This window comes from Sinocyclocheilus anshuiensis, unplaced genomic scaffold, assembly GCF_001515605.1.
Source record: "Sinocyclocheilus anshuiensis isolate Anshui unplaced genomic scaffold, SAMN03320099.WGS_v1.1 scaffold1320, whole genome shotgun sequence".
NCBI lineage: Eukaryota > Metazoa > Chordata > Actinopteri > Cypriniformes > Cyprinidae > Sinocyclocheilus > Sinocyclocheilus anshuiensis.
This window is the reverse complement of record NW_015544236.1, coordinates 133,392-146,590: the sequence shown is the minus strand read 5'-3', so window position 1 is coordinate 146,590 and position 13,199 is coordinate 133,392. Positions and strand designations below refer to the sequence as shown.

The 13,199-nt window shown below is 37.1% G+C and overlaps 1 protein-coding gene across 3 annotated transcripts in view; it reads left to right on the top strand.

The window, feature by feature from the left end:
• Nucleotides 1-1,004: 1,004 nt before the first annotated feature.
• Nucleotides 1,005-13,199, top strand: part of LOC107697561 (ubiquitin-like modifier-activating enzyme ATG7) — a 100,700-nt gene continuing 88,505 nt past the window's right edge. The window contains exons 1-9 of one of the 3 annotated variants that reach the window (XM_016498359.1): nt 1,005-1,183; nt 2,354-2,540; nt 3,247-3,301; nt 4,024-4,141; nt 5,228-5,305; nt 5,392-5,508; nt 5,988-6,134; nt 7,280-7,368; nt 8,743-8,864. In XM_016498359.1, the coding sequence (XP_016353845.1) occupies nt 2,375-2,540; nt 3,247-3,301; nt 4,024-4,141; nt 5,228-5,305; nt 5,392-5,508; nt 5,988-6,134; nt 7,280-7,368; nt 8,743-8,864 (892 nt within the window). In that variant the 5' untranslated portion in view covers nt 1,005-1,183; nt 2,354-2,374. Of the gene's footprint in view, nt 1,661-1,988; nt 2,011-2,353; nt 2,541-3,246; nt 3,302-4,023; nt 4,142-5,227; nt 5,306-5,391; nt 5,509-5,987; nt 6,135-7,279; nt 7,369-8,742; nt 8,865-13,199 lie in introns of those variants that run through there. The other 2 variants (XM_016498358.1, XM_016498360.1) reach the window with 2 other exon arrangements.

The following is a 13,199-nucleotide window of genomic DNA, read 5'->3' as shown; positions in this document are numbered from 1 at the left end:
CAAATAAATACATACATACATAGATAAATAAATAGTTTAAGGCTTGAATAGCTCTATATGGAAATATCTTCTGAACACTGTAAAAAAGTGATGTTCTTCATTTTTCATTTTTTTCACATTTTTCAATTTTTAAAACATAATTTTACTTCTGTAAACGTATTTTAGATTTAAGGATGTTTGCATTGGAAAACAAAAATGCTGAGGAAGATTTTTTATTTTTTAAATAATTTTTTGCAACATTTTGTGCCATAACTTGAATATAAGAATTTAAAAGTATGAATTTCTGCTCTGATTTAGAATATTTTAAAGGCCTCAAACTGCGGAAGGATGAATGCTGACTTTTTAAGAGCCACAGAAACCCTCTCTAAAAGCCTGAGCCGTATTTGTGGCATACTGATCATTTTGATTAAAAGTTAGTGAAAACAAAATGTTGAACAGTGTTATACAATAAGGCACATGCATTAGAGGCCAAAGGGGAAAATGTACCAAACGCAGAAATATCAGACATTTTTACCGAAGCATGTACATGCATTCAGTCAAATGTGTTATTTGATCTGTAAAGTTATCAAAATTGTCATTTGTAAGTGAATACTTTAGGTAGATTAACTTGTGTTTATGCATTATTAATGCAATGCCTGTTGCTTTACCGGATACATCACGTGCCTTTCTGGTATAATTGTGCAGATATCATGGGATAGTTGCCAGGTTTGTTATCACGAGCATGATGGAATATTTAGAGCTGAACAATTAGACATAGCATGGTTTGCATGGTAACATGTTAAGTGTTTATAAGTTATGCATACACTTTGACACACCTACAGTTTCATATTTTTATTGTTTATTTGTGATGCCTGACTGATAGTCTTCCATTGCAAATGTATTACTCTAAGCACGATTTAAAAGGATAGATTTGTATGCATAGCCTATTTTGTGAGGCTTGATAAAAGACCTCGGTTGTGCATGCAGGACGTCCCAGCTGAAGGAATGCTGCTCATCTCGACTGACTCAGGAGCTCAGTTAGAGCTGTTGTAAAGGTGTCATGCTGAAACAGTATATATATATATATATCAGTCTGGATTTTCTGGCTAGTTCACTATCGCCCTTCTGCTTTGCACGGAACCCGACACATTAACTGATTCATTAACACGGTTACAATGAAAAGGAACAGCGTTTATAAGTTTTTGTCAGTATTCTCTTGTCTATTAGTTTGTGTTTTCCTTTTGTTTTGGGTTTTTGTCTTTTATTCGATGGTTTTGGCACCCTAAGGCGTTTGTTTTTTGGACACTAACGCAGCACAAGAGGATTTGACACCCATCTATACCGTTTAAGCGACTGGTTAACGTTATTTGACAACATTTCCTCAGCGGGATGATATGATGCTTCAAAGCATTTAGCAGAAAAGCGTGTATGCTAACGCCGACTCAGATTAGAAAGCGTTTTTTAAGATGTCAAAATAGTACATGTTAAGCATCAACCAGTTGTAGCACCAGCGAAAACGCCACCACGGCTGGCTTCCATTCTGTCGGTACCTGTTTCTTATTAAAGTACTTTTAAAGTAATTTGTGAAGCGTTAGCTCTGCTACGAAACCAAAACAAACCGACTGCGCATGCGTGCACGCTGACAGTGGTCACATGACCTCAACCAGGAAGCGCTCGTCTGGTAAGTGATGTTTCTGACATGTGTGTTTATTGTTGCTCTGACTCTCTGTTTGTCATTTACAGGACTGTAATTAACACACATTACATTTCCACCGTGATGCTTCTGACTGCAGTGTGTTTAAAAAACAAGTGACAGAGACTCGGTGCTTTTACCGAAGCAGTATTACTAAAATCACAATACTAAAGAGCGCAGTTTTTTACTTTAATTACGTTGACGAGACGTAATTAGTTGTACAGATGTTTTGTCAGCTTAGTACAATATTAGTTTCTTATTAATGTTGACATCCAAGCTTGTTGGAGTGAGAAAAGGGAACTCTAACCAACTTCCACAAACCGAATCGAACAAGAAATGTATGCGTTATTATAAGAACATTTTATCAGGCTATCAGCATTGAGGAATGTATCTTTAAGAGTACATTTGACTTGTTTAAAAATATTGTACTTATTTTGTTATTTTATTTTGATTTATCAAAAATGAAAATATCTCTTGGCTAGCTGTCACTGTAAATTATAATCTTGTTTTGAAAAATTGAAACATTGTTATTATTGTTGTTATATTTTTTTCAAGGCAAAATATTTGCATTTATAGCACCTTTATGATGTTAAAGGTTCGATACAAATACTCAGTGGCTGAATAAACTGGTCTCATATAGTCTCTCTGGGCATGGTTTGCTCTTGTTTTCTGTGTCATTAGGAATCAGAAGCATCGGTCCTGATGGAAGCCGAGTGGACGGAGAGAGGCGCAGCCGCCCTAAAGCTGCAGTTCGCCCCCTTCTGCAGTGCCCTGGAGGCTGGATTCTGGCATCAGCTCACACAGAAGAAGCTCAACGACTTCCGCTTAGACGAGAGCCCAAAAATCATCAAAGGCTACTACTATAACGGTGAGCTTGGAGAATGTAATAATGAAAGAGACGTGACAGCAGTGGCCTCTTAAGTGCTCGGCTTCTGTCAGAACAGATTGCTTAGATCCTGAAAATGAAAGTCACTTTATAGTCGATGATTGGAGACTAAATAAAGCACATTTGTTTTTTGTAATATCAGATGGTATATTCAGTCTCGCTGTGTGTCTTTATTTAATTATATTGTGCTGTGGTTGAACTTGCATGTTGTAATTCAAGTTTTAAGATCTACTGTATGTCTTCATTCGTTCTTTGATTAGACAAAAGTTAAGGCATTTTCCCAAATAATCTGAAATTGTATTTAAATGATACATTTTCATTTCTGTATGTATATATATATATATATATATATATATATTACAGTAGTCAACATTTGAAGTGGATCAAAAAAGTTCATCAAAGTTGTCCTAAGATAAGAACGCGTTTAGGTTTTAGGACAACTCTGATGAAAGGTTTTGATCCACTTCAAATGTTATATGATGTTATATGAATACTATATATTTATATATATATATGTGTGGCATTTTCTCTTCTCTTCTGTCTGCTTACACCATCAGCACGGGTGCATCATGCAAAAGTGTTTAGTTCTAGATGCCAATGATTCATTTAATAACCCCAGAGCTGAAAGAGAATACTTGAGCCACATTTAAGCTGTAATATAATGCAAATGTTTTGTTCTAAATTGCAGGTGATCCTGTTGGCTTGCCGACACGCTTGACACTGGAGTTCAGCGCATTTGATGTGTACGTTTTCTGTATTAAGAGCATGTAATGCAGCTGGTTATTCTGAAAGCCTTGGATAATGGCCCCAATATCACGTCTGTTACTTGTGAAATTATTATTATTTTTTTTTCTTGCCAGTTAAATCCTCAAGAATCGTTTCAGTAGAATTAATTTTACATTTATGACGTCTGGCCACACAGATTCACTATATAGGTGAATTTAATTTAAAACAAGGTTCCATTTCTTCTCCATTTCTCTAGTAGTTTACCACATTAGTTAACATGAACATTAAATTAATGTTAACATCTGTCAACATTGGTTAATGCATATGGTACAACCCCCCCCAAAAAACATGATATTTGTTTAAAAAAAAAAAAAAGAAGAATCTGAGAGTTGAATTTAAACATTTAAACAACTAGTAGTGTAAACGTTTTTCAAAACCATAACCAAACTTATTACAAAGACTACATTTCTAAGACCTTTAAACATTATTTTCCTTTGCTTTAGACACTCATTTGTCGCTGACCTATATATTGACATTGATTTCTTTTATCATGTTGCATACAGTATAAAACAATAAGCCAGTTCTACTCTGCGCGGTAATGTGTTAAGCTGTTATGGTTAGCTGATCCTGGTTGGTGCAAAATCTAATCTTATACAATACTGGTTACATTATGATGTTAAAACACAATACAAATAATACAGTGCATCAGTGAATGCAAATGATTTAGTGTATGTTTCAGTGATGGAGCCACACCGGCTCGCTGCAGTGCAGCCTCTGGGACTCTGTACAACACCAACACACTAGAAGCCTTCAAAACCACCGACAAGAGAGCTCTGCTGGATAAAGCAGCCAATGAGGTGCAGCGCTTTTAATCACTCTTCATTAATTGTGCCTGCTGATACTAGCGTATTTTATTTGCTCTTGCTGCCTGCAGAGATCCTCTGAATGAATTATGTGCTTTCTTTCACTGCGTATCTGGATGCTGAGCATCCTTCTCCATCATTTGATAAATTACTGCTGCCATTCTTAATCTTCTTAATACTGTTTCGTTGACTGCCTGCTTTCTGCAAATGGTAATAACACAATGATAATCGCCGTGGCCAAACAGCAGACTTTTGCATATAAGGCCCAGACATAAATAAACCCAGTGTATTTGCACTGAAAAGAATGGTGGTATTTGTGTCCCAGAAGACATACTATTAAGTATACTATATTGTATATATGTTCTCATAGTATAATTTATAGTTTGTATAGTGCATGAGGTTTAAATTTTATTATCCAACGTTGGAATCTAATAGGCTCTCCTAAGTATCCAACATTACACACTTTGTTTTATTAGTTAAAGATTTTCTTCTTTTTTTTACTATTTTAGTTTTAAGAATAGTTCACGCAGAAATTAAACTTTTATGAAAATGTGATAATCCTCAGGCTGTCCAAGATTTGTAGAAATGTAGCACTGCATCAGTGTCTCAGCAATGGATGCTCTGCAGTGAATGGGTGCCGTCAGAATGAGAGTCCAAACAGCTGATAAAAACATCACAATAATCCACAGCACTCCAGTCCATCAGTTAACATCTGGAGAAGACAAAAGATGAAACTAAGCCATTAATTAAGATTAAAACGGATAGTTCCGGTCCTTGATTCTGATTGGTTGAGCCGCGTTCGACGCTGTTGTAAATTACTCTACAAACATCCACCTCTTTGTTTCTGCATCTGTGTGTTGCTCGGCAACCACTTTGTTGCAACCACAACCGTTTCTAAGGAACGACATTGTTTGGCGGAAGTTGAAATGCTAGGATTTTGTACTGAAATACTGTGCACAAAAGTGCCACAAGTGTTTAGTGATTTTGTCCCAGAATGTTTCACATTTGCATAAACTATATCAGAAACCATTTCTGGTCATGTCCATATAATTAATACTGGTGGTGATGTCTTCTTCACAGATTTGGAGCGCTATTCAGTCAGGCGCTGCGCTGGAAGACTCCTCAATATTAAACAAATTCATCCTCTTGACATTTGCGGTTTGTGTGCCAGCGTTTTAGAGAATGTCCTTATAAATGAATGCCCTTTCAGCCATTGTTTCTGACTGGTCCTTTTGTTTATCCAGGATCTGAAGAAATATCATTTCTATTATTGGTTCTGCTTTCCTGCCCTTTGCTTTCTGGAGGGGGTCCGGCTGGAGCAGGAGCCGGTGTCATTAGAGCGCAGCTTCTCTGCCAAACAGGTGCGGAGAAGAGCTGATAACTCACTTCTGACGAGGATGATTTGTGTGAAGGATAATGAGCCGTTAGTCAGTGCGTTATGGAAAGCATGTGCTGATTAGAATTTTTAATTCAGTGTTAATTATTTGAATGCATAATGTCATACATGCTCTAAGATGAGTGACGTGCCATATACAGTGTCAGTGTCACTAAAACGTATTTGGAAATTTTCCTCTTTATATTTAAGGTACAGTATGTCATTAGTAAGTGAAGATGTGTTATTTTATTACCCTTCAAATTCATTTCCATTGCATTCACTAAATTCAAAATCCACCTCGATTCAATTGACTTATTGCTCTAAATGGCACACTATCCTTCTTTACACCAGATTTTGGAGCCGCTGTACATGTTAGAGAGTACATTTCAGTTCTTGCCTGAATATTTTCCAACCAAGCATGAACTTTCATGAGTTAATGAGGTGGACTGATTCACTGTTTCACAGATATTAAGCTTGCAAACGGCATATGATGATCTCTGCGTCTCAAGTGGAACGACGGCAGTCCCACATTTTCTGCTCAAGTACACAGAAGAAAGTGTTGAAGTCGCTCCTCTAAAAGACTTGAACTCCTTCTTCCCAGACCTAAAGAAGGTAATGTCCAGTAGGATGCACCGAATGTCCGGCAACCGAATAAGCGAAAAGACTTAAAAGAGTAAATTGTACCAAACAATGACGTGACACGATCAAATAGAGGCGCGCACTAATGCAGCAAAAAATGTCTGCAGTGTGGAAGCCTTTAAAAGTGTTTGAGAAAGCTGCAAAAATCATTACAAGTTAGCCTGGGTTCAGAGTCGAAACCGCGAGGAAAATCTGCGCTGAAACAGTGTTACTCGTCAGTTGCTCAGAAACATTTTTATTAATTTTTTAAAAGCATGTGATACATGCGACAAACATCTTCCCAAATTCATAACGAGAATCATTTATAAATCTGCTGCTGTCAACAAAAAGAAGCACTGAGGACTTCCTGCTGGTTTCTGCCCAAATAAAAGCTCCATCAACATTCATAAATGATAGTATTGTAATTTTACTGTTAAACTGAAATAAAAAAGTAAGACTATAATAATGATAATAATAATTACAACAGCTCTATTAATACATTTATTATAACACTTACACATAGTGTTCAGACTGGGATCTGTAATATTTTCTAATGTTTTAAAAGAAGTATCTTATTTGTACAGTAAGAAATACATAACTGATTCAAGAAGGGGGTCTCAAAAATGGCCAAAAAATATTATTTTACTAACTTATTAATTTTAAGTTAAATTGTGCTTTGTTGGTATAATGTCTGCTAGAATGTTGTTGTTTTGTAATACTTTTTTTTTATTTGAAAAGGAGGACAAAACAGTGAAAAGCACATGTTGGCTATTTAATTTATGCAATGGTGAAAAAAATGGCAAAATAGGCCTACATGGGTAAAAAAACAAAACCTATTCGGCCCTGTGTTTCATTTTGTTCGGCTTCAGCCAAGAATTTTCATTTCGGTGCATCCCTAATTTCCAGTATAAAGCTGCATTATTATTATTAATGCAATATTGAAGGTTATTCCATAACTTCAGTTGTGTCAACAACATTTGTGGCATGCTGTAGATTGCCATATTTAGTAATGAGACTCTGGGTGAAATGAGTCGAATTTGTGTTCTGTGGTGCTTGATGATGAACCCAGAATATTCTTTACATGTAATTCTTCACAGTATGTGGGTATAATGTGGCATGTGTCCTGATTTGTTTGGCAGATTACTGTGGGCGTGTATGACCCGTGCACGCTTCCTCAACATCCAGGCTGGCCTCTCAGAAACGTTCTCATCCTCCTCGCAAAACAATGGTACGTCTGCAATGAGCTTTTCCTACACACATCCCACTGGTGTTAAATTACAGTTTGATAAGTGTACACTCAAATCCCATACAGTACCATGATGCTGCTTATTCATTAGCCATGCAGCCAAGAAACCTTTATGAAAATACCATGGCAGCACCTAAAAACAATATGTCCAATGTTAATAGTACCATGGTACTTTATTAGATCACAGTACTGAATGATTACTATGTTCATATGCACCATGGGACTCCAAAGTACTTTAAAGAATACTGTAGTACAAGTCCAAAACGCATATTACCATAGCACCATATCCAAAAACTGTGGATTTATTCATACTTAGTCACTTCATGTGTTTTGATCGATTGAATGTTTCTTCTGCTCAGACAAGGCTGCAAAAATACAGAAAAAAACAGGAATATTGTGAAATATTATTGCAGTTTAAAATAATGTTTTTCTATTTTTATATATTTTAAAATGCAATTTATTTCTGTGATCAAAGCTGTATTTTCAGCATCATTACTCCAGTCTTTAGTGTATCATAATCTGACAGAAATCATTCTAATATGCTGATTTATTATCAATGTTGGAAACTGTTGTGCTGCGCAATATTTTTTTTTGTAACCTCTGATACTTTTTTCAGGATTTTGTGATGGATAAAAATGATTTAAAATAGAAATCTTTTCTAACAACATACACTACTGTTCAAAAGTTTGGGATCAGTACATTTTTTTTCTTTCTTTTTTTGAAAGAAATTAATACTTTTATTCAACAATAATGTGCTAAATTGATAAAAAGTGACAGTAAAGACTTATATTGTCCCAAAAGATTTCCATTTTGAATAAATGTTGTTCTTTTGAACTTTTTATTCATTAAATAATCTGGAAAAAGTATCACAGGTTCCAAAAATATTGTGCAGCACAACTGTTTTCTACATTGATAATAATCAGAAATGTTTCTCGAGCAGCAAATCAGCATATTAGAATGAGTTCTGAAGATCATGTGACACATCAATTACATTTTAAAGTATATTAAAATAGAAAAACATTATTTTAAACTGTACTACTTCACAATATCAGTTTTTTTTCTGTATTTTTGATCATATAAATGCAGCCCTGGTGAGCCTAAGATACTTTGTTAAAGAAACAGTAAAAATCTTACATGACCAAATAAACATCAAAATATGATGTATTTTTAGGAAATGCAGTGCAGGTGGAAGATTTTGTAAATACTGCTGCATTTTGCAGCTTTCAGTGTTAAATGTCATAGTGCTCCAGCTGTACTGACTCCTCCAGCCATCGTCTCTTTGTAATGGTAAGTTTAAGGTCACTCCAAAGACCGCGTGTGCTTACGGTGGTGTGTGTTTGTGCGTGTGAATGCCAGGGGTTCACAGCTGGATGTGCTGGAGGTTCTGTGCTTCAGAGACAGCACTCTACAAGGGAGCCGCTCCATTCGGCACAGCATCATCTTTCGGGTCAAGCTCCCAGACCTCACGGCTTCTGCAGGTAATTTATCATCTTTGCCTGAGTGCTTCAGAACAGCAGCATAAAGGCTGGGATTTTAGCTGGCTTCAGGAGAGGCCAGACACCATTTAAATGTTAATACAGAGTCCTCAGACCGCCTGTCATAGGTTTCAGTTTTGTAGCTGATTGTTGGGTCATATGAACCGTCAGTTTCTTCCTGCTAATTATCCAGATTCATGTTGTTAGATTTTGTTTGCATTATCATCCATTTACAGAGGGCATAAGGCAGGGGTGGGCAGTTCTGGCCCTCGAGATCCACTTTCACACAGAATTTAACCTGTAGCTAACGAGTAATTCTGAAGACCTTGATTAGCTTGGAGTGTTTGATTAGGGTTAGAGCCAAACTCTGCAGGAAAGAAGATCTCAAGGGCCAGAGTTGCCCACCCCAGGCTTAAAGGGACATGGTGATGACTAAAATATATAAAACGGTAGGAGAAATTGTATTCCAGTGTTCTTTTGCAAAAGTTTTGCATTCCCCTGAGAAACTTTGCGAAACATTTGCATTCTGTTGCGAAATTAATTTTCCCCAATAAATGTTGCTTTTGAAATATGGTTATCTTCCCATATCATGGTATTTCCATAACAATAATTTTGCAAGTGAATGCAAAGCTCCTTGGGGAAACGCAAGACTTTTGCAAACGAAAGCAGTGCCCTCCACTAATATTGGCATCCTTGGTAAATATGAGCAAAGGCGGCTGTGAAAATAAATCTACATTGTTTATCCTTTTGATCTTTCATTCAAAGAATTCACAAAATTCTAATCTATCATTGAAGTAAAACAATTGAAAATGGGATGAAAATCTCATTGTGAAATAAATGCTTTCTCCAGTTCATATTGGCACCCAACATCCTTTTCCCAAGATAACAGCTCTGAGTTTTCTCCTATAATGCCTGAAGAGTTTGGAGAGCACCTGATACGAGATCAGAGAGCATTCCTTCATCCAGAATCTCTCCAGATCCTTCAGATGCACAGCTCCATGTTGGTGCTTCTTCTCTTCTGTTCACCACACTCCTTTTCTATAGGGTTCAGGCCATGGCAGAAGCTTCATTTTGTGCTCAGTGACCCATTTTTGTGTTGATTTTCATGTTTGTTTTGGATTATTGTCCTGATGGAAGATCCAATCATGGCCCATTATAAGATTTCTAACAGAGGCAGTCAGGTTTAGGCTTTTTATCTGTTGGTATTTGATAGAATCCATGAAGCTATGCATCTGAACAAGATGTCCAGGACCCTTGGCAGTAAAACAGGCCCACAACATTAAAGATCCAGCAGTATATTTAATCGTGGGGATGGGATACGTTTTATCCCTGTTTGTACTAAACCCATCTGGTGGGTTAGCTTACAAAAAGCTCTTTTTTTTGTTTCATATAGACACACATTCTCTCCTAAACAGATTCGTAACATCTTTAGTTGATTGTAAACTCTTAATTATTGCCCTGATGGTGGAAATGGGGATTTTCAACGCTTTAGCTCCTTTTTTTTGCAGCTACTTTCTATTTTGTGAAGCTCAACGATCTTGTTCTGCACATCAGAACTATATTCTTTGGTTTTACTCCTTGTGATGTATGATTAAGAGAATTTTGCCCTTGTGTTCCTCATATTTATAATCCTGTGAAACAGAAGTCATGGCTGGACAGTTTCATGCTCTAGTCACTCCGATGTGCTAAAAAATGTAAATATGACTGGGAATATACTAAACAGATAGTTTACTCATAATAATTTCTAGGGGTGCCAATAATTGTGGGCAACATGCATTGGAGAAAAACATGTATTTCACAATGAGATTTTCTCTCCACTTTCCATTGTTTTACTTCAATGATAGGTTAGAATTTTGTGAATTTTTTGAATGAAAGATCAAAAGGATAAACAATGCATATTTATTTTCACAGCCGCCTTTGCTCATATTTACCAAGGGTGCCAATATTAGTGGAGGGCACGGTGAGTTAACATAAGGTTTCTCTGGAAATGCATGACTTTTCTGAGCTTTAAAATATACATTTTCCTCCCAGGTAAATATTTATATATAAAAGTTTATGTGCACTAGTAATCATGGCAGCAGTAAATCTGCTGATGATGATCAAATAAATGAGAACAATAATAACCGGGCATGTAAAGCAAATCCAGCATGGACATTCACACTTTCAGAGGCCGCAATTCATTCATAGTGAATGCTGCCTTTAAATAGAATTATGAGTGGAGAAAAAAATTAAAAGAGACAAAAAGTTTATGATGTGACCCGTTTATGGTTTCTGTTAGATCTGTTGATTTTCTTTGTACTGTGCAGTAAGTTCAGTCTGTGAGGATTTTGAGTTGTTGACGTCAAAGAAGGTCTAGTATGGATTATTCTTCCTGAGCTGGGACATGTTTGTCTGCTCAGATCCTTCATTCACTCCTCAGCTGTGAACTGATGGTGGAGATGCCCTGACATTCACCCTCATCGCACATCAGACTCGTGAATTCCTGCGGGAGTCGCTGTACTGTGGTGTGAATCGCTGTGTGAATTGGGCCGAAGCCGCCGGGTATGAAAGGACAGCGCTGTAGGAACCTGATAAGGACAATTGGTTAAAATCCGGTCGTTCCATTTTCACATAGATGGCCTCTTTCATCGCTGTCTTAAACGGTCCATCCTCCCTGTCTTTACACCGCTGTCCTTGACCGGTGTGGTGCTTCTCCTTCAGAAGTCTTCACACTTCAGTGAGGCTTGCCCTTCTGAACTGTGATAGTCACTTGCATTAAAAAGTCCAGTGCAGTCATCTCAACGTTGTGCAATCCACCATCATCTCACCAAAATTAACCAACACAGCCACATATATGAGTGATGATGCATCCATCTTTGGGCACCATTCACTCAATGTTTTCTTGTATTCAAAACCAGATAGTCAATACGGTTTGATCAACTACTAATTTTTAATACGAAAAAAAAAAAAACTTGACTAGTTGATGATCGTTTGACTGCAAGGAACAGTTCACCCAAAAATGAAAGTTGAAAATGTGCTCACCCTCAGTCCATTCAAGATCAGGATGAGTTTGTTTCTTCATCAGGTTTGTAGAAATGTAGCATTGCATCAGTGTCTCAGCAACGGATGCTCTGCAGTGAATGGGTGCCGTCAGAATGAGAGTCCAAACAGCTGATAAAAACATCACAATAATCCACAAGTAATCCACAGCACTCCAGTCCATCAGTTAACATCTGGAGAAGACAAAAGCTGAAACAAATCCAGCATTAAAATGTGTTTAACTAAAATACCATAGAGTCCATAATCCATAATAACGCTTCCTCCAGTGAAAAAGTGTTCTGGTATGAATCAGGAGAGAAATCTGCACAGATCAAGCACCGTTTACAAAACAAAACAGCTCTAAACAAATATGTGGCTGGATTTTGATGTGAGAGACAACAGTATATGCACTTTTTCACTGGAGGAAGTGTTATTATGGATTATGGACTCGTATTTGAGTTATAAACGTCTTAATGCTGGATTAGTTTCAGCTTTTGTCTTCTCCAGATGTTAACTGATGGACTGGAGTGCTGTGGATTACTTGTGGATTATTGTGATGTTTTTTATCAGCTGTTTGGACTCATTCTGACGGCACCCATTCACTGCAGAGCATCCATTGCTGAGACACTGATGCAGTGCTACATTTCTACAAATCTGATGAAGAAACACACTCATCCTGATCTTGAATGGACTGAGGGTGAGCACATTTTCAGCAAATTTTCATTTTTGGGTGAACTGTTCTTGGAAGTCATGTGTTGATCGACACAAATGCAGTCAACTCCTACTAGACAGAGTGTAACAAACTGGCATGGACCAAGAACTGTTTTAGAAGTTGATCTGTTGCTTAAACATTCAGCTATTGTTTTCAAAACCTGATGTTGCAAAAAAAAACAAAAAAACAAGCGAAATATGATACAGTGGCTAAAGACATTGTATGTCTGAGCTTCAAATATTTCTTTACAATTGTTTTACCTATACGACACCAAGCAAAGTGTCTTTTATATTAAAGGGGTCATATGACGGTGCTAAAAAGAACATTATTTTGTGTATTTGGTGTAATGCAATGTGTTTATGTGGTTTAAGGTTTAAAAACACATTATTTTCCACATACTGTACATTATTGTTTCTCCGCTATGCCCCGCCTTTCTGAAACACGTCGATTTTTACAAAGCTCATCGGTCTGAATAGCGAGGTGTGCTGTGATTGGCCAGCTATCCAGTGCGTTGTGATTGGCCGAATACCTCAAGCGTGTGACGGAAATGTTACACCCCTCACCATACTGTTGATGCCGTGTCCGGCCGGAGCGACAAGACAAAAACA